Here is a 26973-nt window from a genome sequence, read left to right as displayed (position 1 = left end):
CCCCTAGAATATCGCCAGCCCTCGCCTTCAATCACCTTCTCAAACGGCCGTCTTGACCCTGACGACCCATTCCCTCCCTGCCCAATATACCATATCTCCCTCGCCCACCCGCTCGAGGACCTCCTCAACCCCTTCACCTTCAATGGCCTTTCTGCTCGCCTGTGAGATGCTCTTAACTTCGACCCACTCGCTCGAAGCCCCATCGCATTCGTCTATCCACCCATGAAATCCATTCCCGGAACCCGTCCCATCACACGGATCGGATAACGCCAACCGATACCGTCCGAGTTGGGCGAAATAGGCTTTGCCCCCTTCCTCGGTGTTGGCGGTGAGGGATTCCAACAGGAAAACCTTGGAGGTAGTTTCAGATTCAGACGAGGAGGAGGAGGTCGAGGTTTGAAGAGGAAGGATCTCCCAAGTCTCTTCGAACGGGACATATTCGTCTGAAGCGGGGATCACCGTGGGATTGGGCATACATCCGGACTCCAAGTACGTCGGGTTCGAATCGGGATGAGAAGAGTCTTGGGGCAAAGGTTGTATGACGACGTCGTCCGGAGTCGAAGTATCCAACGGGCTCTCGGTCTCTTCAGGGTTGGCGAAGCTTTCCGATCCGGAGAGCGGTAGGATGGGCGATGGGTGAGGGGTACGGGAGGAGATGATGGTTATGAACCTGAGTTTCGTCTTGTCTGTAGCATCCGGCAAGCAGTCGTGCTGAGGTCAGCTTGAAGTAATCAGAATCGACATATAGAGGCCCATGGCATCTGCTCGTCTAAGGGAGGCGGAACCTCGAGACTCACCTTCGGCACTCCCATCCAGAACCTGCCTGACCCCAGCCATAGCCCAATCCACCTCTCCCTTCCGTCCACTCGGTCCCGAGGCATCGTTATAGATACGGAGGTCGAGGAAATACTTCCCCAGCTCTAGAGAAAAGACATCTACCCCGCTGGATTCTGGGCAGGCAGACGGTGGAGCGGGAGGCCAGCTGAGGGAAGTCCGGCGGAGCGCTCGCAAGTGAGTCTTGGTCGATGTCGACATTTTCTATAGGATCGGATGGTGGCGTGAGGGACGGTGTATGGACCGATCGAGAGTAATTAGAGTGAAGAAATGGGAGTCGACAAGCGACAGGGAATACGATGGTCCATAAGTGCATCTGATCGTAGCCTTCATATAGCCTAGGATTACCCGCCCTTTCGCCCATCGCCGAGGGTGTCCGGATAAACCCCTTGGATTTCTTGCATTAGCGATCCCGGCCATGGGTTCGAGGCGAATCCGACCAGGGTTTCAGAAGCGCATATACTGGAGCGACGGGATCGATGCCGTACGAGAGGTCAAAAGTGAGTTGGGGTCTCGACTTGTGATCTTGAGACGGCGATGTCAAGCAATGGGGACCGGCAGGGGGAAGATGTCAGGCGTTGTTACGAACAATTCAACTTCGTCTACATGGCTACGCTTCCGAAGAGGTTGTAGTTTTACGAAGGTAAGACGAGGACCGAGTCGGTCAACGTCCCGACCACCATTGCTCATATGCCCTCTGCCGTCTAAAACAGGCGTTCATGTTTGCGTGTGGTCAGGCTGAAACACGACTCGGAGGCTGTGTCACAGCCGTTCGAGCCCTTACGTAATCACGAGAATGGCGGGTTACTTCCCCCGAGTGCGCGGCGTGTGTGTGGGGCTCCCATCTCGGACAGTCGACGGATCTGGGACGAGGGAGGTGGCGAGGTGGTCGATTCTTGGGATTCTCTTGGCTCGACGACGTCGTCACACCCAGCCAGCCAGCCAGCCAGCAGTCGAAGGATGGATGACCTCGTCGTGTTCAAAGGTAGGGGGTCATTGCTGAGTGACGTCGAGTTCAATGGCAAACAGACCGTTGCGAAAGGAAGTGCGCAGTGAGGAGGGGGGGGAGGGCTGCGGGTGTAGTTCTGCGGAGTATTTGCGATGCGCAGCCCTGGCCAGATCCGGACTGCGAGGTGCATATGATGAGGATGATGGGTGGTGATCCTGCAAAACACATCTCTTGTTTTTTTTCTCAACGATTCGGATACCTTACAAACAACCTAGTAAGCTAGTAACCATAGACGTTAGAAGCTAGAAGAGCCGTGTGATACCCCCTTCTCTGATCAGCTCGATCAGACGTCATTTCGAGGAGACGGCCCGGCAATCCGGAGGTTTCGACATCCACAACAACCTGAGAACAAAACCTAGCTCTCGAGCTCGTCTTTCATCTGGCCGATCGATACATATTATCGACCAATCTTCTGAACGGAGGAACAGCTGTTGTCGTATCTATACAGACCTCGGTTCTACTCTGCCATTGAGCTCTTGCTTAATACGGAAGATCGCACAGCCGTTTGACAAGATCAGCATTGGACTTCGGAATTAAATCATCCTCAGACGAGCATTCAGATATTTGAACCTACCCTCCAACCAATTCGGTCACCATCATCACAGCACATTACGACTCAGAAGCTGGTTCCCAGCGCCGTTTTACTACCAGCACGGTCCTAACACGGTAGATCATCCGGAATCCGGGATATCAGCAACCTCAGCCCGCTTCGGACCATATCACCACCTCACTATCTTCGACAAAAACGACAATTCTTTTTGTCTACTTTGACTCACGCCTGCGGGAAAGCGATAGCACGACGAAAATGTTATCAGGTCCAGCTCTGGCTCCTCCATTACCTATCGACCTGCAAGACTTGAGCTCGGGTCGGGTCACCCGATCTGGGGAGATGGATGCTCAAGTGGAGATGAACGATATCGATCCGTTCAAGGGTTCACCGGCTAGGTCGCTCGGAGTCGATGCCCGTCATGCAAACGGCAATGCACAGACGGGGACCGACTATCGAGGAAAAGATGGGATGGGCGATGGGATGGACTTTAAATTCGGAGATGGAGATGAAGACGAGAATGCGATGTTCAGTGGGAGTCCGGTGGATTACCATGATGCTCATGCTCGGGGGTTTGACGAAGGAGGAAAGATGTCGTTCGCGGCCGGACCTCCGGCAACGGGAAGTTTGCATGGGTATCCGCCTGTCCTCGGCATGAAGGGGGAACAGATGTACAGTCACGCTTCGTCTTCGTCGTCGTCGACACCGCCCGGAGCAACAGCAACGGTCACAAAGCGAGATTTTCTAGCGGCGTCTCAGGAACATCCTACCCGGATCCCAGCTTCCGCCTCTCCTCCTTCCCCACCCCATCCTCTCTCGCTCTCTGCCTACCTCGCCGCTCATCCGGAAGCTACGGTGAAAAAGGCCCTGAAGAAGACTTATCCGAAACCGAACCCCCTGATCAGGCTCGCCAGGCGGTTCAAAGTCCGACATAGCGTCATCCACGGATTGACGGACAAGGAGATGCAAAAGCTCGAAGAGAAGGAGGGGAAACTGAAACGGGACCAAGCGGGTTGGAGGTTGGAGCACGAGCCCGCTACAGGACCGGACGGACGACCGAGAGTGGTGGTCTCTCCCTTGTTCTGGAAGGTCTACCTGAGCATCCTCCCTACGCTCGAGAGGGACCCACTGAGCGGGTTGGTACCCCCGCCGCTTTTGGGGTCGACGACGACGATGCCGTTGAGCGTCATTTCGTTGATTCCGGACATCATGAGGCATTATCGGGACGTGATCGTCAGGGCGGAGAAGGAGGTGTTTTTGGTGACGAATTATTGGCAGTGAGTCGTGGTCTCCCGCTTACGTACGGAAGGGCACGGGCAAAAGCTGAAACGAATACGATTCGTGACCGGACTGATCCGTGACAGACCGTCCAACTCGGTGCAGACGATCACGGATGCGTTGAGGGAGTTGTCGACGAACACGATAGCGAGGACGCCAGCTGGACAACCGGTGAAGAAGGTCGTCGTCAAGCTCGTTTATGATCGAGGCACTTTGGAGCAGGTTAGTCGAGACAAAGGTGGGGAAGGGACCGCTTTACAGCACCCCTGCTGACGCAATGTTCTGCCATCCGGGCCACAGATCTGGAATGCGCACGCGCCTGTCCCTACGACGGGTTGGGAGGCTATGAAGATTCCCTTACCAGAGGAAGTACCGGGAATTGACATCGAGGTGGTCGTGAGTTTGCGCGAAGATATGGGGTCGTACCACTACTATGCTGACCATGCTTTGCTGTTGCTCGCCTGGCCTTAGAACTTTCACCGTCTTCTGTTGGGAACGTTCCACGCCAAATTCCTCATTGTCGATCGCAAGGTAGCCTTGATCAACAGCAACAACATCCAAGATCGACCCAACCTGGAGATGATGCAGCATTTCGAAGGACCGATCGTAGACTCGTTCTACGAGACGGGTCTGCATTCCTGGTTCAACAAGCTTTCACCGATGTTGCCCTGCGTTGGAGACACGTATCAAGCCCCCTCGGATGGATACAAGTTTGGGCACGATAATCCCTACTTTGCGGACATTGAGATCGTTAAGGCGGCCAAGGACGCCAGGATGTTGTTGCGGCAAGAAGCTGCTCAGGTACATGATATGGATGAGAACGCTTTGGACAGATTCAGGGGAATGGTCCGTAAGGCGATGGAGCAGGCCACGACGACGGCGAACGAGAGGTGGGACGAGATAATGGCTGGGGCTGGCGAGGGTGAAGGGATCGGAGCCTGGGCTGGCAGGATGCGGGCCGGATTCTATACGAGGCCTAACAGTCGTCGACCGTCTTTTGATGGTCACACGCGGAGAAATTCGGCACCTATCGTGCAACGTCACTTTGATCGCCTCGACATGGCCACCATCGATTCCGAGATGAGCGGAAATTCGCCCACTCTGGTCAACGAATATACAAATGGGGACGCCCCGTCGACGACTACGAAATCGGGCAACAAGGAGTCATTCGACAACGGTCAAATCTCACGCAAGATCAAGATTGCCGAGCCAGACGGCATCATGCCTGGGTCGCATGATGCAGAAGCACGACACAAGCACATACAAGATGGGTCCGAGGCTAGCACAATGCCGCCGTCAGCGACGTCGACACTCAAGGTCGACTCGGCTGGTCGGCCACGCTCAGGTTCAGGGCGGTTGCAGCAGTTGACGGAAAAGTTTAGTGAGTCTCGTGTGATCATTGTCGAACCGTATCCTTCGCTGATTGTCAGTGACCAAAAGACGCAACTGGTGTCCTGTCAGAAGCGGCAGCTACCGTCGAAGACAACGACGACCTTGATGATTTCGCGCCGCATGTTCTGCACAAACCTCATACGCCTTTCCCGATCGCCATGGTGAACCGAAAACCGCACGGAAGTGAGTAATCAGGATACGTTCGTGTAAGCAGAGGTGTCAGTAATCTAATCTCCTCTGCTCATAGTGCCTGGTCACCACGATATTCGGAACCCCCAAAATGCCGCCTGGCTAGCTGGGTGTCGTTATGCTCAACACAAGATCTTCATGTCAGTCCATCTCTGTGCGGTTTCGCTCCGGAATTCTTTCTCTGAGCGCCGCGATTCATGACCACAGTCAAACCCCTACGCTGAACGCTAGGCCTATCAAGCGTGCCATCAAACAGGCTTGCAGGCGAGGTGTAGAGGTCGTTCTGTATCTCGATCTCGGTGAGCTGTCGTTGCGCAAGAGGGAATCGTTACATTGGCTAACCTCGCCTGTTCTCCTTCGCTAGGATTTAACGACAAGGGCGAGTCTATCCCCTTCCAGGGCGGGACCAACGAGGAAGTGGTGGTCGAGCTATATGACAAGCTGCGTCCGGAAAAGAAGGAGCAGTATCTCAAAGTCTACTGGTGGGTTTGACACGAGAACCTCAATTTCAGACTCTGGCTGACTGGGACGATCCTGCTGTCCGAATAGGTATACCGGTAAAGACCAGATCCGTCCCCTCAACGCCGTCAAGAAACAGCGAAATTGTCACATTAAGTTTGCCATGTTTGATGACGAGGTCGCAATCTTTGGAAACGGGAACCAAGACACTCAAAGCTGGATGCACAGTCAAGAGACCAACGTCATGATCTACAACAGGGAGATCGTCAAGGAGATGATGCACAGTGGGTATTTTGCTCGATGGCAAGCATGAAGATACCCATGAGCTGACGGCCGGCGCTCCTTATCACAGCTCTCCACACCAACCAAAACACCCATCGGTACGGTTTGGTGGATCCAGCTGATGGTCTTTGGCGAGACAAGGACGGCAAAGACCTGAAGACTTGGGATCCGAATCACAAAAAGGCTTCAGGCTCGATGGGTCTTGCCGGCATCATCGAGACTATCAAGAAGATGTGATCGGAGAATTAGACGAATGAGCATTGTACAGCGACCCCCCTTTCACACCCTATCATCTATAATCAATCACACGCTTTGTATATCCCGAGATTGTAGACATAGAATGTTTAGTTCCTGCCGCCTATCGCTTCTTGCCAGGAGGTGGAGGTAGGAACGGGATTCCACCGCTCGTCGCTCCTCCGGCACCTAATCCCATCAGGCCACCAGAGGCCTCCTCTTGTCTCTTCCTGCCTTCTCTCCCCGGGATCTTGATGCTGAAAGTCTGACCCTCCTTCAGCGAAAAGTCTTTGGTAGGTGCAGGCGGCTTGTCGGGTTCGGCGGAAGCGTTGGGATTGGAGAGATGCTTGGAGTGGGACTGCAAAGCAACATTGAAGTCGAAGCTATTACGAACACCGTCTATCATTAGCGGAAAGGATAGGTAGGTCTCCTATGATTACCTCCACTTACGCATCACCCCTTTCTTCAAATCCAACTCCAATATACGCTTTCTTCCCTCCGTCGCCTTCCACACGTAGCACAAAGTATCTGGACGAATCGAGGACCGGCTCGACCGAGTTATTCGAAGGAGAGTATAACGTCGAGGCAAAGAGCTCCCCTGTTTCGTGGCGTACGCATAAGTTTCGTATCCAAACCGCACCTGGCAGCATCAAAGGAGGCCTACCAGTGTTGCCATCTTCTAATCGGATCTCGCACGTCTTGCCCTTTTCCAAGACCCTCATACGTCCTTGCCAGAGCAGGCCTTGCTCAGAGTTCCATTCTGCTGCTTTATAACCTTCGTTCGACGTCCTTGGCTGTACCCGGTAGACTATATATCAGAACGGAAAGTTGAGGATCTCAAAGGCAAGGGCTTTCTTAATTGAGGTCAACGCTCACCCAGCACACGCTTTCCGATGAACAGGATTGACTCGATCTCGTCCGATAAGATATCCATGATGAGATTGTATTGATGTGTGGTTGCAGAAGCAGGGGATGGGCGAATCAAGAGTGTACAACTACCCAGCTTGTATTCAAGTCAGCTGTTTCTCACGTTGGGCGGGCCTGTACGCGTCATCAGTTCGCGATGAAACCGTTCAGGGCTGCAGTTGCGAACATCACGATAATAGAATAATCATGAATAGCAAGATTGGTATTCCCTGCGAATCAATTACATGGTATGTTGGTACAGGTGAAATCAAACAGCGGGATTATAATAGATAGTCCGTCTTGTCGCAAGCGGTCGTTTATCAGTTGCGCCTCTTCGTCGGCCGCTCTCTCGCCTTGGCGTCACTGTATCGATGTGGTGAGACGGTTAGTTTTCGCCAGGGAAAGGACGACGAGCTTTATGGACTCACGCAAATGCTCTCTGCTTCTTCTTCTTGTGATCGACCTTCATTCCAGCACGCTTAGCACGTCGAGAGGCTTCCAGCTGAGGTTCCCTGACCATCCTTTCGTTTGCGTCCATCCTTCGCTGGGCCCGCTTGTCGACGGTACGCGATCGGATGCCTTCCCATGTGCGAGAGAAGGCCGTCACCCCGACCTTTTGTGATACAAGGTCCCTGATCTCCGTGACAAGCATGTTGAGATTGTCTGCAATACAGCCAGTCTTCATCAGCACAAGCAGATATATCTGACATCCAGACAGCAGAACGCACCCAATTCGACATCACCTGGTCGAGTCACCAAGCCACCGCTCTCGTCGAGCACTCGGTACATTGGCTCGCAGACGTGTTTCAGATAAGACTTAACTCTCTCCTTCGACATGTGGTCGATGAGGGCAGCGAACGTCTGGAACACAGCTGTGAGAGGTGGTGTCCATTTAACCTAGGTATGTCGACGTTTGCAAGCACGATTTAGCCTTGTGACTCAGCCTGACGGCAACGAAACGCGCCCATACTCACAGGCTGTGCTATCAATTCCGCAGCCGAAGGCTTCTTGATTATCAGGCGTCGAGCGATGAATGATAACCTGGACATCAGCCAAGACAATCCGTTTTGACGAGAAGATCCCTCCGTCAATGCGGTTTCTTCGGCATTATCATCCTCGTCATCAGATGCATCGGACTCTGGGTCGTCTTGTCGGCTCTCGGCATCAGGCACAAAGCCGTCCTGTAAGCCAGGCCAGTCGTGAGTTTCATTTGTATGTCATATAAGCCGATCATGGTAACTCACGATCCAGGTCTTGCCGATGGTGAACAGCAATCTGACAATCTGACCGCAGAGTTTGTTGTTCGGAATCCTCCTAGCAGCGCCTTGGTCCGCCCCACTCGCGAGAATCAGACAACACTTCCTGGCTACCTCATGATCTTGTCCTGCGTCACGGGTCTGCTCTTGGTTGAACCGGAAGACCAGCAGTTTGGCCGCGGCCAAACGCACCCAGTCATGCGGGAAGATCAGGAGGGGTACGACCGAGTTCCAAGCGATGTGCTTGCTAGCATCGGCATGACGTTCCGCCAAGATGGACAAAGTGTTCAACGTTTGGTACGGTAAGGCGTAGTCCAGATCGACCGCGTCAAAGGCGGAGATTTGCTCCTGCATCTCGGCTTCTTGAAGCGAATCGGCGGACGAGATCAGGATGTTGTTTAGGTCGTCCACAACGACATCAAGATGAGGTTGCAATTCTGCATTGCCGCTTTGCATGGCCAGCGCGGCAATGACAGCGCCTGACCTGGCCAGAGCCGTATCCTCCTCCCTTTGAGCTGTCCATTTCCCGATGGTCTGTACCAACTTTTGCATCTGATCAGCGTCGTAGCGCTCGATCAGCTTTTTCAGAAGCTCGCCTGCCATCGCTCGGCACTTTTCGGAATCGTCGTTCGCGATGACAATGACCAATGCGAGGAAGAACAGGTCCGAATACGCCGTCACCAGTTCGTCCGAGAACTTGGCAAAGCAGTGTGACAATAGCTCCATGACCGACACTCGCCCGCTTTCGTAGACGTAGCTGAGGTTGGAAGCCAGGAACTGCATCGTGCTCTTGAGCCTGCCCTTGCCTTGGGGATAATCCAGCATGAATTGCAACATGGCAGATCGACACAGTTCTTGTACCGTGACCGATTGACTTGTAACCATAACGGAAGCGACCTTCTCCATCAGATCGTAAATCTCGGGGACGACGAATCGCTTGGAGAGAATGGCCCGCAACAGGGCAAAGGCCGGAGCCTGAGTCTCGTGCTCGTCCAAGTCGGGGCCAATGATCTCGACGAGGTAGGCCAACTGCTTCTCCTTGACCATCGCAGCCTTGCAATCTCGGATGATAACAGCAAGACTTCGAATGGCGGTTTGCGCAACCTCCGAAGAGGCAGATCCTCCATACCGACGGATGACAGCGATGATCTGGACGATCATGGCCGGGACAGCATCATCGACCGCCTTGACGGGAGTTTTAGTGATCGCCGCGGACGCTTTGAGTGCTAACCCTAACACGAAGTCTGATTTCGAGTAGAGCGCGTTGCCGACGGCGTTCACCAAGGGAGACAAGCGGCCAAGGATCTCGGCGTCGGCGAAGTCGAATCTGCCCCGACGGAAGGCCGTCACGAAGAGGTCCAAGCCAAAGCCTACAAACTTTTGCGAGTTCTCAGTATAGTGATCCTCATTGGTAACCAGCTTGCGCTTCATGTGAACGCGGTAATCCTCCTTGGCGGTGACTTCCTGGTCCTTTCCAGCCTTGGCGGGACGCAGAAACTCTGCACTAGAGCTGATGAGGGTATAACAAAGGCGAAGCATCTCGACAGGACCGAGAAGCGGATTGCTGTTCAATCCACTGGCTATCCTATGAAGCGCCTCGTCAAGCTGCTGCATGGGCTTGACGGCCGAGGTTTCTCGCATGATGTTCTTGAGCGGGACAAGAATCTGGTTGACCCGAGTCGGGGATACCAGTCGCGAAACAAGTTGGAAGCTGTCGTAGCCTCGAGAGCTAGCACCCCTGACTTCACGCATCTTGGTTTTGAAGCCATCTGCCACAACATCCTGACCGGACTGTCCCCAGATGACCTCGGCCGAGATTGCAACGACGTCGGGGATTGAGTCATCGAGACTGCTGAATAGTTCAGCGGCCTCCGTCGTGACGAAGGCCAATATGGCATGAGTGACGACAGCTAGAACGTGCAGTTGTGGACCTCGTTGCAAACTGGCGCGTAACTCCTTGACTATGCGCGAGAGCCAGTCAGGACCCAAGGTCAGAGCGATCTTGCAGATCGTATCCTTGACTAGATCCCGAGTGTCCTGATCTTTGCTTCGCAGGATCTGACTCAAGACAGTAACGACCCTGCCTATCTCTTGATCTCGTGTCTCTTCTGGCAAAGCCATGGCAACCTTCACGACGCCAAGCGCCACGGGGATTCGTACCGAATCCTCCGTTTCGTCTTTTTGTTCGACGAATCGGATGAGGGTTGGAAGTAGTTTTCCTGTAACGTAGTCGGCAATCTTTGCAGACTCCCTAGCGGCAAGGTCGATTTGGGGTTGCTGGTCTTCTTCATCCTGCTCGACGTCTTGCTCGGCTGCGGCTGTATCCACTGTGCGCTGCTGCATATCGAAATGGAAGTTGTCCAACAGAGCAGTGATTGCCCTCACGTAATACCTCTGCAAAGAGCTCTTGACGGTACCAAGCCTCAGATAGTTGAGCACGCAGGCGTGGTATTTGGACCAACCCAAGTCACGAGCGAGCTTTCCGATCGTGGTGATGGCTTCATTGATGAGAGTATGATCGGTCTTGTCACTTGCGCCACTCAACACGTGTCCGAGGATAGGCATGAATAGACCGTAGACAGTAGCGTCCCTGATCGTTCCGGTAGCGACGTGATCGGTCAATCGCCTGAAAGCTCGGGTTCGTCGATGTGTCTGCAGATGGTACACGTTGGTGAAAAAGCTTGCTTCAATGTCTCCTTCAGCCAGCAAAGGTCGCATCTCGTCAAAGACCTCCAGACCTCGACAGTGTTCAACCATGTGAGCGATCACCAAGACGGCTTCAGCTCTGACCAGCTCGTGTCGAGAACGTAGAACGTCCTTGAGACCTGGAAGCACGAGATTCATAATCGTGTTCTCGATGGCCTGATCGGGATCTGTTGAGCTGAAAGTGCTGACGAAATGCTTGATGGCTTCACCAGCGTTGGATCTGATGGTCAACTCCTCCGGGTCTTGTAGGTAAAAGAGCGAGTTGTGAAGGAGGGGTTGCCAGTAACGGTGTCCCAAGCTTGAATGGTCCATCTCGTGCAAGGTTTGGAAAGCCTGAAGACGGCGATCGAAATCGGGCTCTTCGACCCTCTTGGTCGAAAAGGCGTTCAGCCCCGCAATCACATCAGTCACCACGCTCAACTTCGGATCCGCCTCCACAAAGCTTTGCAAAACCAGCACCAAGTTTTGCCTGGCTGCGCGGGAATGCAGTGAGCGGAAGAGCGTCGACACGATGTTGAAGTTGGTGCGATAGAACTCGGATTGAGCATCCTGAAATTCGGGCACCTTTTGTAAGACTGTTCCGAGAGTCGCAAGGATGTCCGCCTTGACCCGTTCCGACACCTGCTTGGCAGGTTTTCGCAGAATCGGCACTAACAACGTGACCAATTTGCGGGCCTGTTCACCAGGTTGAGCAAAGGCACTGATACGTGGCAGGACCCCGATCTGTCGCCGAGTCACGTCATCTCGGCTGAGGTTGACTTTACTGATGTTGGCCATGCAGGCGAGTAGATTGTCCAAGAGGCCAGACATGTAAGGCTTAAGGAAGGTATCGGCCATCCTTCCACCCTCGACGTCTTCTTCAGCAGCGGCTAGCAATCGGTCGACAACGTCCAAAACATGTCCGATGACGACCGGCTTGACCTTAGGCTGGCCGATACATGCAAAGAGCTGTGACAGTACCCTGTCATCATAAATGACGAGAAAGTCATACATCTCGGGTCGTTGCGACCAGGACGAGAAGATTTCCATGATAGCGGATGGCGCTTGGGTGTTCTCTTGTGGCAGTAGAGCGAGACGCGGCGAGATGACGCGCTTGAAAAGGTATGGCATGTAGGGCGCAAAGTCGAACTCCGAAGGCGCCTTGAAGAAGGCTGACAGTCTTCGCAATCCGGCATTCCGGATGGTTCGAACCGGCAGTCCGCCTGAACCGTTATCCTCTTGGTCTTCGTCTTCTTCCTCGTTCTGGTCTTGGACCTCTGCAACCTCGTGAGAGATGTGTCTCTGCGCGTGGTATGTCAATGCCAGCGCCGAAGACAGAAGCGTAGGCCAAAAGTCCAGGATTTGCGTGGACAGGTGCTTGAGGACGTCACCGAGCAGACTGAGAAATCCGATCTGAGTCCGACCTCGAACCGCATCCAAATCGCTGGATGATATATCCTCGCCGGTCGGGTCCAGGGCTGTATCACGGATCCAAAGCGGGAACGACCTTAGCATCAGCTCGACGAGTGTGGCAAAGTCGCGGCCCGAGCAGTTGCCCAATGCAGCCAGAATTGCGTTCTTCCGGGCCGCGGGACCTTGGTTTGAGCTGTGGCGTCCCTTTTTGGAGATCATGATGCCAAAGAGTATCCGTGTCACGACCGGAAGTAGGTTCGCACGGTGATCCGGGTTGATAGCCTCGGTGTTCTGGCCCAAGGGGAACTTTGTCAATTCATCCCGAAATTTGGACTCAGTTAGCAAGCCACGCAAGTTGTCCTCATAAGGTACGATGTAGGAATGCTTGTAGGTCAGTAGACACGTGAGGGCGAGGTTTTGGAGAGGATTTTCACCCTTGCTGAGGATGTCCAGATAGGCGGCGAGGATGTCATCCGTTCGGTAAAGCGCTTTAGGATTGCCGAAGTGGGAGAAGAGCGAAAGGTAATTCGACAGTCTCTGCTGACGTGCGCGACGTCCAAGAACCAATCCGCTCGCTTGCTTGCCCTCGTTGAGATCTTCGCCGTCATCCTCGTCATCGAAGTTGCTGACGTTGAGAAATATTGGCACAATCTCTCTTCCGTGTTTCTCGGTGAGAGAAGGTAGCTTTCCCAATAAGTCGAGCACCTGAGCTTCGTAGTTGACAATGTCTAATCGAGCATCGTTAACCTGGTCCTGATATTGATATCGTCGTAACAAAAGTGAGCATACCGTACTTCCCTTACTGCTGTTTGTGAACATACATCGATTGCCTCGACATCGGTAGATTGCGTTGCTTGCATCGACAATTCCCGGTTGGTGGCTTGATAGAGCTTGGTAGCGTTTGGACAGAGGAATGATTTATCCAAGTTGGCCTCCGTCGATGTCGAAGCCTCCGCTTCCCCATCTTCGGTAGCCCAATCAGGTTTTGGCACAGAGATGAGACTGGCGAGTTCACCAGCGTGGCACTTGTTGATTTCTGCCATGGCGATCGACCAGAGGATTTCCGGATAACGCTTGCCAATCTCGCCGAGAACCTCGAGGGTATCGCTGTACAGGGGTCTGAAGTTGACCTTCAATTGACCTAAGTGAGACCGACGTTCAGCATACATCCTAAAACAAGGTAATAATAAAGGCTTACTGAACAGATATCGTATGATGGCTTCGATCAACCAAGCATATTCCGCATCAGGTATATCGAGACTACGCAGCACAAGTCCAATCTTCCTAATCTTTGTCGTTCTCTCCCTGACGTTCTGCAGCGACATTCCTGCCTCTTCAATCTGGATACCACACGCGAAGACATTGTTCTCGTCCGAGTCTGCGATCTCCCCATCGAGGGTGCGCAGAGCGGGGAATTTTCCAGTAACAAGGATACGGAGTGCACCAGTACGAATTTCTGGGTCGTCCGATTGCAAACGTCCGGCAATAGAAGAGACAATGGTTTCCAGGGGAGATCTACGGGAGTGACATAAAGGGCTAGCAGCTCAGCCAAAGCGTAACATTGGTCCTTGGCGTATGGTTCCCGACTTACCGCTTAGGTAGCGCTGTCTCTGCCAGTCTTCCGACACCCGAGACAATACCTCGCGACCAGCTCCAAGCCCGCATCAGCTCGTTGACGTCGCCAATGACCTGCTTCGCAGCCGATTCGGCTCCTTGAACTCCCGCGCTGACGAGCTCGCCGAGCGCCTTGAGCCCGCAGCTCAAAAGATAACCACGGTTGTACGCGGCAGCAGCGTATTCCGCTTTGGCTTCTGTCTCTGACAGCAGACAGAGTCGTTCACGCATGCCACTCAAAAAGCGGGTCAAAGCTGGAAGAAAGTCGTTTGCACTCCTGTCGAGCTTCGTGCACAATTTGAGCAACTTGCAAGCAGATCTGATGTCGCTGTTAGAGAGATCTGCTTTTCGGCCGTCCCAGTCGCTCAAAAGATCCCCGGTAAGCCTGCCGAGACGGGTCTTCCACTGGCCACCTTCGACGTTGACGAGACCCCCGTCAAGGTAGCCCTGGTCTGCAAGAAGCGCAAGGACACCGAGAGCTTCCGAGCGGTGGGAGTCCAGGGCTTCCGTACAAGTCCTGAATATTGACTTCAAGATCGTCAGTATGCAATACTCGAGAACAGTGAAATGTGTAGACGAACCTGGCAATGTCGGCAAGGATGAATTGCTCGATTCCCTTCCACCCGACTCTGACGAGGACTCGCACCCAAGCTAATCTGTCCGAGACATCCAAGACCTGCCAAGTCGCTTTGATCAAGCTGATCCCAGGCGACAGCCAGTCCTTGACTTTTCCCGCAACAAGCGCGCCAGTCAAGGCTTTCAGGTATTCTCGTTTGAAACCGGCACCGGTGGCAACATGCGGGGTGAGCCCTTGCATGGCTATCATGTAGGTCTGTAGGGTCGTCGTCTTCTCGTTGCTGGATGTCGGCAACCTCTGACCTTTGCGCACACCCAAGAGTGTCGCAGAAAGACGAAGCACGAGTTCCATCTGGGCCACAGTGAGCGAGGCTGGCAAGGTAGTCTCATCAGTAGAAACGTCTTCCATGGGTGATGCCGTGATTGGAGCTTTCAACAGCTTGAGGATGAACTCATGAATCGGTTGCATCGCGGTAGCTGATCCGTGGTGGATGAGCGATGTCGTCAGAAGAACGAGTACGCGAAGGAGAGGAGCCGGTTGATCGATCTGCAGCAGGTGAAGGACGAGATGCGTGTAGATCTGTGGTGCTCTCGAATGCAGCAAATGAGGTGCTCCCTGTGCAGACAGCGTGGTCAGCATAACTTGTTACATTCCTATCACGTCTGATGCTCACCTTCAGGCCCTCGCTGAGAGCCGCCGCCAGACCTTCGACTGCGTCTTCATCGTCTAGGTCCTTGACCATGACCACCACCATGTTCCGCATAGGTTGTCCCCTTGCCCGCCTCAACAGAACTGCCCACACCTTGGCCGCACAATTGCGGACGTGCGGCTTCATCTGTTTGCTGAGGTATGCCTTGCATGTTTTCCAGATACCCTCCAACCGAGCTTCGGGCGAGACAGTCTCGACCTGGGCAGCAGCCTTCTTCTTCCTCTTCAGTGACTTGGTCGAATTCGTCTTGGTGGCTTTGCTATCGGCCGTCAAGAGGGCAGAAGAGAGGAGCTTGAACACCTGTGAGGCCGTGGAGTAGGTCTTTTCTATCAAGACCGCCTCGAGACCGTTGACAGCTCCGATCCTGAACAAGTCCTCGACAGCTTGTTCGGCGCAGCCAACACCTTCGTCGAGGACCGTCTCGAAGAACTTTTCGTAAAGCAGGAGCACTCCATCTAGACCAGAATTCTGCGTAGTCGATTGGCTCGTTATCTCGGTGAAGAATTCGTGAAAGTGTTGTTGTAGCTGAGGGATGTGATGCAGGATGAGAGGGAGTGACCGGGTGAGAGGAATGATCTTCTTGGTGAAGGCTTGGTATGGTAATGTCAAATAAAGCAAGGCGAGATCTTCGAGAGCTGTGCCGAGGGGGGTGACCTTTGTGGAGGCGAACATGTCAGCCTTTCCAATGCATATACCTCTGTACGTCCACGGCAGACTTACCGTCTGCGCCAAGTCATCCTCCTTCGCTGCTTCTTGTACATCATCCCAGTTCAGTCCTTTGCTCTTGCCCGTGTCGATCTTCAGGTGGCCGAGCTGTTTGTTGTAGGTCTCATACTAAGAAACGGTGCAAGGCAAGGTTTAGTCCCCAAGTTACGAAAGCTAGCTAGCTAACCCGACTGCCGGTACTCACTCTGAACCTCTTGGCCGGCCGCTCTTCAGCCATCTTGAGGTGGAGAACTACGACAGATCTAGCGTTGAAGAAGGACTGTTGCGAATTGACTAGATTAACAGCTTGATCCGTCACGAGATTTGAACGTTTGGACATGAACTTTGAGCGTCAAAATCGCTTGTGAGCGCCGAAATCGAGAAATCGCCCGGTAAGGAACCTGATTACTGGTCACGTGATGTCTATATTAGCCACCGAAAATTACATCCGGGCTGGCTGACTCTGGGCAGATTATCGACGCTATGACATAGGCTACTGGGCGACCGGCTAAGTGACTACCGCCTGCCGCCTGACAGTCGAGACGCAGGGAGAAGGCAAGACAGACTGCCAGCGAGGTTGATACAGTGCTCTTGCTCAGACGTTATGCGCCAGATCCTGACTGTTTGCTGAGGGCCTGACTGCGCGACTATCTGCACACGGATTGCATGCACATTCGAACCGCTGCTACAAGCATAGTAACGTGGTGGCAGAGCTGCTCTGATCCACGATCGAAGCTGGTGGCGTAGATGTGAAGTCAACTAATCGACTGAAGAGGCTCCCTGAGAGATTGGCACGAGTCGCGAGTCGAGAGACCAAAGCCAGTCATTTAGTAGTAACGGACAACGCCGAAGCGGCTGACAATTGGTATCCCGGTTATGCCACGTCAACCTGCAACCTGTTGGAATATTCACTCGCAGCCCCAAGCTGATTAGCGAGATCGAGTCACGTGAGACGTGAGAGTTGCGAACACACGTGAAACGCATATTTCCGTAGATCTCGTTTATGCGAAATGACGGACGCGACTCCTACGGTCCAACGCGTCACCCCTGGGCTCGACCGCGTCGACCGAGGCTGGATCCTCGACTCTGGCCGAGTATATAGTCGATCCAGACCGAATCGAATGTCATTCCTCTTCAATCGTCACTTCCCTCTCTTTCTCCATCAAGCAACCAAGGCAAAGCCTCTCCACTACTCTTCTCCTCCCCACCACCACTCTCAACAACTTTTCAACAACATGTCCGGTCGAGGTAAAGGTGGAAAGGGTGAGTCTACACAGGAACAACGGTCACGAACAGCCTCTTCTCGATTACGACGACTGATTCGCTCGACCTGGATCCTCATCATCAATACGATAGGTCTTGGAAAGGGAGGCGCTAAGCGACACAGGAAGGTTCTGCGAGACAACATCCAGGGAATCACCAAGCCCGCCATCAGGCGTCTCGCTCGTCGAGGTGGTGTCAAGCGTATCTCTGGTCTCATTTACGAGGGTTAGTCTCTTCGCCACCGATCCCAATTCGCCGATGACATTCGAGCTGATGATCCTTCGGCCTCTCGTTTCGTTCTCAAATCAATAGAGACCCGAGGAGTCTTGAAGACCTTCCTCGAGGGAACCATCCGTGATGCCGTTACCTACACCGAGCACGCCAAGAGGAAGACCGTCACCTCGTTGGACGTCGTCTACGCTTTGAAGAGGCAGGGAAGGACCCTCTACGTAAGCATATCCTCTTCGCTCCCTTCCGTCTTGCGACACGCAGCTGACCCTCTTCTTCCGCTTCCAACAACAGGGTTTCGGAAACTAAGCATAGTCTCTTACCAACCAAGAGTCCTCACCAACTTCTCCACCATCACGCTTCGATATTCGCTTTTCGCTCCTACCCACCCGCACGCCTTGCAATCTCTTTTCCTGCTCTCGTCGCTCCGCCTCTTCTTTCTTCGGCACGGGATCTTTGTGTTCGGATTTGGCCAATCTGGATCGTGAGGACCTACCACCCGTCTCGGAGCTGGATCGACGGTGTCTGTCGAGGCGATAAGAGTATTCTTGTATCGCTCGCTTGGAGTTCTCCCCCTTTCGCTTTTTGACAAGGATTGTAGTAGTTACTTCTCTCTCGATGAATGAGATGATCTGAAGATAACCAGTTCTCGGTGATTATGTCCCTTTGCTAGCCGCTTTCTTCGTATAAGGGTGACACAGGTCAATCACCCCTTTCGAAATCGTCCCTCGTCTTGAGAATATTTGGCCCAAGCTATAACATGGGCCGAGACTTGATGTTCATCATCGACTGATACATACTACTAATATGAGGATTCCTCGACTGATATTAGTGCGGAGTATAGCTCGCCTATATGTAATCATGATCTGGGGCTAGAATGCTGGAATCATGGTTACAAGCGGTAACACCCGACGTATCGAGCGTTTACAATCGAGATCAGATCGATGTACCAAGCAGCCCTATAGCTGTAGAACACCCCGTTCATCTACACCCGCTCCTCGGCCGATCAATCGTACCAGTCAACCAGAAACTGGCGGTGTGGGCGCAGTCGACAGATGAGGCTGGTCGGATTTTACAAGGAATGGTCGATCTCGTTTGCCAAGTCGGCTTCGGCCGGTCCGTCTTGGTACGCATCGTCTGGATTTGCATGACATCGCATGTAGTGCCATTAGCAGTCACAGGGCCTGCCTGGCTCAAGGCCGTCCGCAGTGTCGGTTCTTAGAACGGGTTGTTGTAGGAGGATCCCGGCGTGCTCGCGATCATTCCTCACGACGGATAGCGTTGTTTGGCGAGTCTCGTCAGGAGTGTCGGATCTAGGTGTATTGTGCTTGGGGTTGGGAATAATCCTCGTCGAAACCGGCAGAGCAGACGGCTCCGTCGCACGCGGTCGCACTCGACATCGCAAGCGATGCCACAGGAAAGCCATCGTGGTCCCTCTCACGAAGCCTCTTCCCATGTCATCGTCGAAGGTACCCAGATCTCCATCCCGCCCTCTGCCTGCTCATCGACCCATGCTAATCCGTCCCGCTTGACCATCGCATCAAACGCGCTCCTCGTCCTGATATCATTCCATCCGAGTAGCGCCATCATCTCACGCTCTCTGAGCCGGCCAGCTCGTTCGCCAGCGCAACCCAATAAAGTGGCTTGATCCGTATCCAACTCCGACGCTACGGATCGGACGTAAGATTGATGAGAGACCTGGACGATCTCGTACCCCGCACCTAGGGGTTTCAAGATCTTGATCGCCCTCCCGATATCCTCTGGGGAAAGGGTTCCTTCGGGCTCGTCCCGCAGCCGATGTAGCTTTTTGAGGAGGTCGTTCATCTCCATCATCCCTCCGTTCCTGTCCCGATTGGATACGCAAACGTCTACGACCTGAACGGCGAGCTCGTACGTCCAATCGCTCATCCCCAACATGTCACCCCAGGATAACGACAGTCCAGTCTTTCCCTGACCTCTCGCTCCACCACCGACCAACGGGTCCACCCCGATGGCAGCACACATCTTCTGAAACTGATGCCTCAACGCCGGATCCTTCTTGATATCCGCATTATGGGCCTTGGAAAAGGTGATCAAGGCCGTTCGGAAGGATTCTAGTTGAGCTTTAAGGTCGGTGATCTGTTGGGTAGAGATGGTATTCGACAGGCTGGCGTATTGTGCGGTAGAGGCTGATTGCCTGGAGAGGCCAGAGATCCCGACGCCACGACGCATATTGTACGAGCAGGGAGCAGAGGGAGGGAATGGAAAGTACTTGTTTATGCCGTGTGATGTTATGGTCAGTTCCAGGTCAAAGTAGATTCATAAGAGTACTAAGAGTAAGTTGGGTTGTGCATAATAGGTTGCGAATGGCTAACCCAGCTATACAGCCAGCTTTCTAGGACTCGTCATCGTCGTCGTTGCGCGTCGCCCTTTCCCCTCGAGCGACCAACTCGTAGTAAAGTTGGCGATAACACCAGATATACCAGCTGACAGGAACCCTCATCGATACCTTGAATGCCACCCGGAGATAGCGAGGCTTCCATCAATTATCAGTATACTTTGTCAAGACCGCCCATCATGTCGACCGACCAACAAGAACCAAATCCGGACGATTTCGACACCATCGTACTTGGTACGGGTTTGGCCGAAAGCATCATTGCGGCGTGAGCTCATCGACCCAAGAAATATGAAATGTTGACATTCGAAGCTGAACACACCGGTGTCCACTTGCAGATCTCTAGCCAAGGCATCCCAGAAGGTCTTGCACATCGACCCTTTTCCGACTTATGGAGGACCCAGACACTCGTCGTTGACCATCCCGGAGCTCGTCGCGCACCTTCCCGACCTCGAAAACTCGTCTTACGAATACCCTGCAGGCTCATCCGCAGCAGCGGGAGGTAGTTTCCAACAGGATGTGGAGACAGGTAGTCGAGGTCGACAATACGCCATCTCGCTCTATCCGGCCATCTTGCCTGCCAGAGGAAAACTCATTGATACGCTCATCTCGAGCGGGGTCAGTGGGTATATCGGGTTCAGGGTCGTCGACGGGATCGGGCTGTGGCAACCCTCGACGAGTACTGGTGCGGGAACGAGCACGAACCGAGGTGAAGAATTTGCGAGCGATATCAAGAAGGTGCCGAGCTCAAAAGGACAGGTGTTCAAGGACAAGACGCTGAGCTTGATGGAGAAGCGAAAGTTGATGAAGATGTTGATGTTCGTCGCCAACTTGGACGAGACCAAGGCGATCGATGATGCCTTATTGAAGGGTGAGTGTCTAGCCCTAGATAGAAAGGTCTCGAGACATAGGCTGACAAGATAATGGTTCATGTGATGGGTAGACAAGATTGATATGCCTTTCGTGCCGTATCTACAACAAGCCTTCGATCTACCCCTTGCGATGGCCCGGGATATCGCATTCGGTATCGCACACTGCACAACGGGAAAAGGTGAGAGTTGTCGGCCTATAAAGTTCAGGCCGTCGCTAATGTTCCAATCAAATCTATCCGTTTGATCGTGACCAGAACCAGCCTTGGTCACCCTCCTCCGCATGCAACGGTACCTCCGCTCTCTCTCCCGCTACTCGCCCACCTCTTCCTTCCTCGTTGCCCAATTCGGCGGGATCGGGGAGATCGTCCAGGGTTTCTGTCGGAGTTGCGCAGTGTATGGGGGTACTTATATCTTGGGAGACATGGCCCGGATCAAATCGGGCAAGCAGACGGAGGAAGGGGTCGAGATACAGATCGAAGCGCAAGAGGGGGCTTTGAGGGGGAAACGTCTGATCGGAACGGACAAGGCGTTGAAGCAAGCTGGGTTGCTAGATGCGAGCGGCGATGGTCGTGGTTCGAGGCGAAAGATCGAGGAGTCAGAACCGAGACGGTCGAATTGTGTGGCCATCGTCTCTGGTCTTCCGCCCATGGTCAGATCGGCATTTTCGTCGGGGCGAGATGGTGCTCAACAGACAGAGGAACAAGAGGACGAAGATGAAGTAGCAGGGAATGACGTGCTTGTCCTCGTCGCACCACCACCGGAAGATCAGGAGAAAGGCCAGGAGGTATCGCGGATCTTGTTCATGGGCAGCGGGACTGGTAGTTGTCCAGAGGGCGAATGTGAGTGCCATGAACTGGGTCTTATGATCCTTATCGGAGCGTCGACGCAGCTAAACGGTGATGCCTATGCAGATGTTGTGTACATTTCGACTCCCACAAGGATCGGCGAAACCAATCCAGCCAAAGCCTTACTAGACCGGCTCTTTGTTACGCCGACATCGACAGCACTACCGACGAACGGGACCGACCAGATCCCCGCTGTCCCCGCGAGACCGCTCTTCATCGCATGTTACGAAGACGAATCGCCTTACGATCTGACCGACCGGCCCGCCGGGTCGGCAAGTGCGAGTGCAAGTACAGGTCGGCTCATCAGCCTGGACGACACGGTCCGGACCAGGCTCCGTGCTGGTGGGGCAGTTTCGAGCGGGTCCGAGTGGTTGGAAGGGATGGACCTCGAGGCAGAGCTCGCTCAGGCCGTGCTGGACGATCTGGGCGTCGAGATGATCACCAAGCGAGAAGAGGGCGAGGGTGGCGAAGATGAAGAGTTGTAGCGGGCCGTCGAGGCGAGAATCGCTTGGCCGCCGGGGAATATCCAAACACGACTTGCAAAAACGTCGACGCTGCTCGTTTGTGGTCGCTTGTCGCCTCGAAACAAGTTCGGACCGAAGATTCCGCGACCTGTTCCGAGACCCCGCGTACCGCCGATATGGCTCGTTGAACAGATGCGGTCCCGCTCCGCTCCAATGTGGGGTAACAGGAAGGACCTCGGACGATTTCATACGACTTGCTGAGCTGCGACTTTCGCGATTTCGGTAATACGGTGTACGGGATTCGTGTTCACAACCTTGCGGCCAAGAGGTGTCCGTTGGATCTGCGAAGTCGGCGGTTTGATATTTTCCCGACAAAGTTGCTCGAAAGGCCTTTCGAGCCTAGTGAAATGACCAATCTCGGTCGCTACTGGCGACCTCACGCACATCGCACATCCCCGTCCACATGCCCCTATTCACATGTCTGTGTCGGTCAAAACTCGGGATGAGCAGCGAGAGCGTGAGAGGGTGGCTGGCCCAAAGACGATCGCACAATTGATCCCTCGTTGCGTGTGTTTGTGGGCGTCGAAGGAAGTGGACACGGTGCAAGTGATCCGCCGTAAAACGAGGCGCACGAGGTTCCTCTTCGCAAGGGCCTGATCAGCTGAGCGGACCCTACCCCTACCGAAAGGGATTTGTCGCTATCTGTGTCACATGAGAACGCTCGTGCTCGTACATTCTCGCTGCTTCTCGTGAAGGCGGAGTGATCGGAGTCTGTACATCACTTGGCGGCCAGGCGGCTCGAGCAGCGAGCAGGTGGACAAGCATCTCACGGGCACCGGCGTAAATGCTGCCCTCACCCGGATCGACCGACCAGCTGCTCCGTATCGTATCTCTCTGCGTCGCATCGCAATGCCGAGTGGGGATGTGGCATCGTGTACTGTACGACGACATGGATGATCAACAATATGCAACGATGTTGTTTCTGATATTCTGGGTAGTCGTGGTGCTGCCATCATAGCTGTTGATCGTTAGATTGTCGTCGAGGCGATACAAGTAATTGTCCGCAACCGAGCTCCCTACAACCCACCTTCCCCCACCTTGTCCCTCCTTTGGCTCCTCCTCGCCAGCGGCATTGTCCCCCACACACTCACCCTCCCTATATCTTTGCCGCAAGACATTCCACCAAACCACCGACGTCGTCGTCGTCGTCAACACTCACTAGTCTCTCTCGTCCGGACCAGAGACGCTGTTTCCCCTCAATCCCCGACGTATTTTCGCTTGGAACGACGCCCCACGGGCACCCGAGGTCGGACCCTGTCGACACTTTTCTAGGCGGCTGGTACAAAGATGCAGGACAGGAGCAGGACATCACATGATCATCGCAAGGATCAGCAGCGACGGCAAGGAGGGAATGACGATAATACTGGTATAGCGAGAGACCAGGAGCAGAGGAATGCGGCGTATAATCAGCAACAAGGACATCAATCGCAGAATCGACAGCCACAAAGGGAACCATTCTTCAGGTTCTTCTCTTCCCCCAACGTGAACCACCATCACCATACCACTGCTGCTGCCGCGGGGGACGAATCAGTGCGGGCCAAGCTGGAGCCCCTGAACTCTGCCGCGACGCTCTCGACGAGCCCTCAAGGGCACCACCAGGGTATGGCGAATTATAGCTATAGCGCCATGGCGAGGTTATCGATTGCGAGCGACGGAAAGGACGTCGAGCAGGGAAAGGAAGGCAGGTTGCCATCGATCTTTGCCAACGGGGAGTACGGCGGCAGGGAGGATGCGATCTCCAGGTTCGGGTTGCCGGGTCTTGGACACGAACGGTCACCTTCGGGGTCGGGTGGGAGTAGTCCTAATCTCGTCTCTGTCAGAGAGATCCAGGAGAGTGAAGAAGGACATGGGGCCAGATCGAGAAGAAGATCAGGGTTGTACTCCCCCGGCCAGGCTGGACGAGACGATGGGTTGATCAATCTCCCACCATTGAGGCACGGATTCGCACCGTCGAGTCCCGGAGGCAGCAGTAGCAATCACAATCACAGCGAGTCGAATTCGAACTATCTCCGGGAAGAAGGTGGTCGAGTCACCGGACCGCAGCGGACAGGTCGACCACATTCCCAATCCGTCTCCAGCATGATCACCTCGCCATACTCGCATTCGGCAACACCATCAACCTCCTCCCTCCTCTTGCCCTCTCCATCTGGATTGAGCAACCTCCGACCAAGCTTTGCGTATTCTCCACCACGAGCGAACAAGACGCCGCTGACGGGACCTGCGAGCGCTAGGGGCAACGAGTTCCCTAGACTAGAGAGGCACATCAGTTCGAGCTCGTTGCCAGGCGAGTCATCAGGGTTCTTGCGACCACATCATTCGTTCTTTCCCAGTGGCGGTCTGAACGGAATGTTCACATCGAGATCGGGCAATGACTCTCAATCGCATCAGACGGCACAAGGGCAAGTGCAAGGACAGGATCTTCCCACGGCAGAATCGATATCACAGACCGTCTCCCCTGCCCCGGTCACAGCGAAGAGAGGAAACATCGAACGTCTGTTCCGAGCGGCGACGACGAGAAAAAAGAGGAGTGGGAGCGATGCGAACAAGCCCAAGGGCGTATTGATGATGACCGAGATCAAGGACGATGCAGACGAACAGTTGGAAGGTCTGTCCGAGGGCGATGTCAAGGACGCAAAGGACCTGGATCCGAGTGCGGTGAGACGTTTGGCACATCTGCAGTGCGAGCAGAGGAGGCGAGAGTGAGTCGAGGTCTTGCGAGTTGTCAAGATGTTTTGAGCGCTCATCGGTGATGTTCGGCTTGATTAGGAGTATCAATGGTGGATTTGCGACATTGAGGAGCATCTTGCCAGAAACGACTGCGGCCGATTCCAAGGCTGCCATCTTGCAGAAAGGTGAGCCTGCAACCCGATCGGTATGCATTCTGTCAAGATCCCCGCAGCTGACCGCCCTGTGAACATGCTCGTAGCGATCAACTATATCCAAAACTTGGAACAGGCCGTCCGGGTGGCAGGGGGACGATTAGATCCGGGAATGACCCAGATGCCAAACCCATCAAATCAAGCTCGGCCGCAGAAACGACGATCGACATTGTCCACCTCGTATTCGGAAGCCATGTCTTACCCGGACGAGACGGCATCCGGCGTGAACGTGGCTGGCGGTCGAGGTCCTGAGACGGCTTCGTCCTCAACGACCGACCTTGTGGGGGGCAACACGGACAAGGAGAATTACAATGACGATGATGAGACGATGCGGATGGACATGGATGTGCAGGATGATATGGCCATGGCCATGTCGGACGATGACGAGGCCGAGTTTCGGAAGCGTGGGTATAGCCGTTCGAACGGTTCGTCTGGCACTGTGCCAGAACCTCAACAGCACCAGCAGCATCGCTATCAGGAACCGCAACAGTCACAACCCCACTATCACCCGAATCACCATCCACAACCCCCGCCGACGCAAACCCAGACCCCCACCGTCGGTGGTCATAAAAAGGGAGGATTCTCGCCTCTCGATCTGCTCGTCGGGGTAGCCGAACAAGCTCGACGCGTGACGGGAACTGGGAATCACAGCAAATCCCAGGCGCATGTCGACTCTGCTGGCAATCATCACGGCCATGGTCTTATTGGGAATAATCACGCTGTCAACGGATCAGCCGGGAATAATGGCTTGCCGGTATTAGCGGGGGAGAAATTGGTCAAGACGGGGACGAGGGGATCTTGGGCGCATATCGAGGTTGGGGATGGACGATGAGCTAGCTATACGAAGATGGGAATGAAACCGCAAAGGGGCGAAGCATCTCGGATGCTGCGCTTCGCAGAGGCGAAATTAGGGACGATAAGGGTATCATCATGGATCGCGTGTACTGTGTGAGCAGCACCGGCTGCCGCAATTTGGTTCTTGGGTTATCGTCGGGATCTCAAATGGTTGTATGATAATGAAAGGAGGCGTGATACGCAGTAATATCCTCCGAGAACGAATGAATTGGCCTGGATCGATATCGTTCATAGCGATATAGAACTGATGGTTTCTTAAACCTTCTTCACCTTCCCCATCTGGCTTGGTGACCTCGACAGGGCTCTTTGCCGCCCCAAGAGACGCGACAGAAGCACTTGTATCGCCTTCCTTTTGGCGATGATGTAGGTTGGCCAGACCAAACAAGAACAGCACCTTGCCGTAGTCGGGACAATCACATTCCAATAAAGAAAGCCATTTGGTGGACGGAACGACGAGTTGATCAATCCACTGACCTCGTGACTGATAGCGGGCACAATTGGACTGAGATAGATGCGGTACAGATTTACCTTATTGTCATCTATGTTGGTCTCGGCGGCGGATATCTGGGTACTAAACCTCGTTCGAGTTTTACAATCGATTGGGAGCTTCTGTATCAAGGCGACAAGACGCAGATTTGAGAAAGGAAACTAGCATTTGAGAACAGGGCGGAATGGGCAATTGGGGAGAAAGATGGCATGACAGACACCGGAGCGTGTCTGCTCACAGCGGTGACGAGACTATTCGCTGCGATGGGAGAAGAGTGGGATCAGGGTACGGCTACTGTTAGAAGTGAGGACCTGCGCTTGCTTCGTCCGAGATGTAATCCAGACCCTGCTTGATACGGGCCTGCTTATTTTCACTGTACACTGAAATTGGTATAGGTCTAGAGATATTGGAGCTAGTAGATCCGGAGTCGTGGTCAAATGGGTCATGACGAGAGTGAGACAAAAATAAGTGGGCATCGACCTTTTCGGACCTGCTCCATGAATATCGCCATGGTTTCTGGCTGTCAATAGATGTGCCAGGAGCAGTACCTTCTTTGT

At 53.9% G+C, this 26973-nt stretch overlaps 8 protein-coding genes across 8 annotated transcripts; 4 read left to right on the top strand and 4 right to left on the bottom strand.

The window, feature by feature from the left end:
* Nucleotides 1-3: 3 nt before the first annotated feature.
* HD553DRAFT_369261 (uncharacterized protein) lies at nt 4-1064 on the bottom strand. Its single transcript, XM_046184149.1, has 2 exons — nt 798-1064; nt 4-686 (listed from the first exon to the last, which is right to left on the bottom strand). The coding sequence occupies exons 1-2, from the start codon at nt 1033-1035 to the stop codon at nt 40-42; spliced, it is 885 nt and encodes a 294-aa protein (XP_046037878.1). The 5' UTR covers nt 1036-1064; the 3' UTR covers nt 4-39.
* A 1995-nt stretch (nt 1065-3059) lies between these two features.
* Nucleotides 3060-6227, top strand: HD553DRAFT_270538 (uncharacterized protein; the record flags this gene model as incomplete). The annotated part of the gene is made up of 10 exons (XM_046177669.1): nt 3060-3667; nt 3755-3890; nt 3969-4064; nt 4140-5049; nt 5109-5243; nt 5308-5389; nt 5457-5548; nt 5614-5731; nt 5799-5992; nt 6061-6227. The coding sequence occupies 10 exons, from the start codon at nt 3060-3062 to the stop codon at nt 6225-6227; spliced, it is 2538 nt and encodes an 845-aa protein (XP_046037877.1).
* Nucleotides 6228-6348: 121 nt separating this feature from the next.
* On the bottom strand, nt 6349-7158 carry HD553DRAFT_328443 (uncharacterized protein; the record flags this gene model as incomplete). Its single annotated transcript, XM_046181870.1, has 4 exons — nt 6349-6607; nt 6675-6822; nt 6889-7032; nt 7101-7158. The coding sequence occupies 4 exons, from the start codon at nt 7156-7158 to the stop codon at nt 6349-6351; spliced, it is 609 nt and encodes a 202-aa protein (XP_046037876.1).
* Nucleotides 7159-7437: 279 nt separating this feature from the next.
* Nucleotides 7438-16327, bottom strand: HD553DRAFT_369247 (armadillo-type protein; the record flags this gene model as incomplete). The annotated part of the gene is made up of 12 exons (XM_046184148.1): nt 7438-7493; nt 7559-7793; nt 7859-8027; nt 8105-8311; nt 8375-13237; nt 13306-13625; nt 13683-13999; nt 14076-14615; nt 14680-15290; nt 15349-16038; nt 16105-16218; nt 16295-16327. The coding sequence occupies 12 exons, from the start codon at nt 16325-16327 to the stop codon at nt 7451-7453; spliced, it is 8142 nt and encodes a 2713-aa protein (XP_046037875.1). The 3' UTR covers nt 7438-7450.
* A 976-nt stretch (nt 16328-17303) lies between these two features.
* Nucleotides 17304-18219, top strand: HD553DRAFT_309068 (histone H4.1). Its single transcript, XM_046179634.1, has 4 exons — nt 17304-17352; nt 17446-17577; nt 17665-17801; nt 17875-18219. The coding sequence occupies exons 1-4, from the start codon at nt 17325-17327 to the stop codon at nt 17887-17889; spliced, it is 312 nt and encodes a 103-aa protein (XP_046037874.1). The 5' UTR covers nt 17304-17324; the 3' UTR covers nt 17890-18219.
* A 674-nt stretch (nt 18220-18893) lies between these two features.
* HD553DRAFT_331196 (putative negative regulation of transcription by glucose-related protein) lies at nt 18894-19894 on the bottom strand (the record flags this gene model as incomplete). Its single annotated transcript, XM_046182006.1, has 2 exons — nt 19054-19894; nt 18894-19028 (listed from the first exon to the last, which is right to left on the bottom strand). Exons 1-2 carry the CDS (start codon nt 19789-19791, stop codon nt 18894-18896), a joined length of 873 nt encoding a protein of 290 aa, XP_046037873.1. The 5' UTR covers nt 19792-19894.
* Nucleotides 19895-20087: 193 nt separating this feature from the next.
* Nucleotides 20088-22263, top strand: HD553DRAFT_210161 (GDP dissociation inhibitor-domain-containing protein). The gene is made up of 6 exons (XM_046177156.1): nt 20088-20222; nt 20293-20825; nt 20898-21005; nt 21081-21665; nt 21738-21829; nt 21955-22263. Exons 1-6 carry the CDS (start codon nt 20137-20139, stop codon nt 22144-22146), a joined length of 1596 nt encoding a protein of 531 aa, XP_046037872.1. The 5' UTR covers nt 20088-20136; the 3' UTR covers nt 22147-22263.
* A 1054-nt stretch (nt 22264-23317) lies between these two features.
* HD553DRAFT_210158 (uncharacterized protein) lies at nt 23318-25989 on the top strand. The gene is made up of 3 exons (XM_046177155.1): nt 23318-24894; nt 24962-25047; nt 25122-25989. The coding sequence occupies exons 1-3, from the start codon at nt 23483-23485 to the stop codon at nt 25904-25906; spliced, it is 2283 nt and encodes a 760-aa protein (XP_046037871.1). The 5' UTR covers nt 23318-23482; the 3' UTR covers nt 25907-25989.
* The last annotated feature ends 984 nt before the right edge of the window (nt 25990-26973 follow it).

The sequence above is a fragment of the Filobasidium floriforme genome, assembly GCF_021052385.1.
Source record: "Filobasidium floriforme strain CBS 6241 chromosome Unknown HD553scaffold_7, whole genome shotgun sequence".
Classification (NCBI taxonomy): Eukaryota; Fungi; Basidiomycota; class Tremellomycetes; order Filobasidiales; family Filobasidiaceae; genus Filobasidium; species Filobasidium floriforme.
Note: the sequence above shows the minus strand (reverse complement) of the source record. Positions and strands in the feature narration are given on the sequence as shown.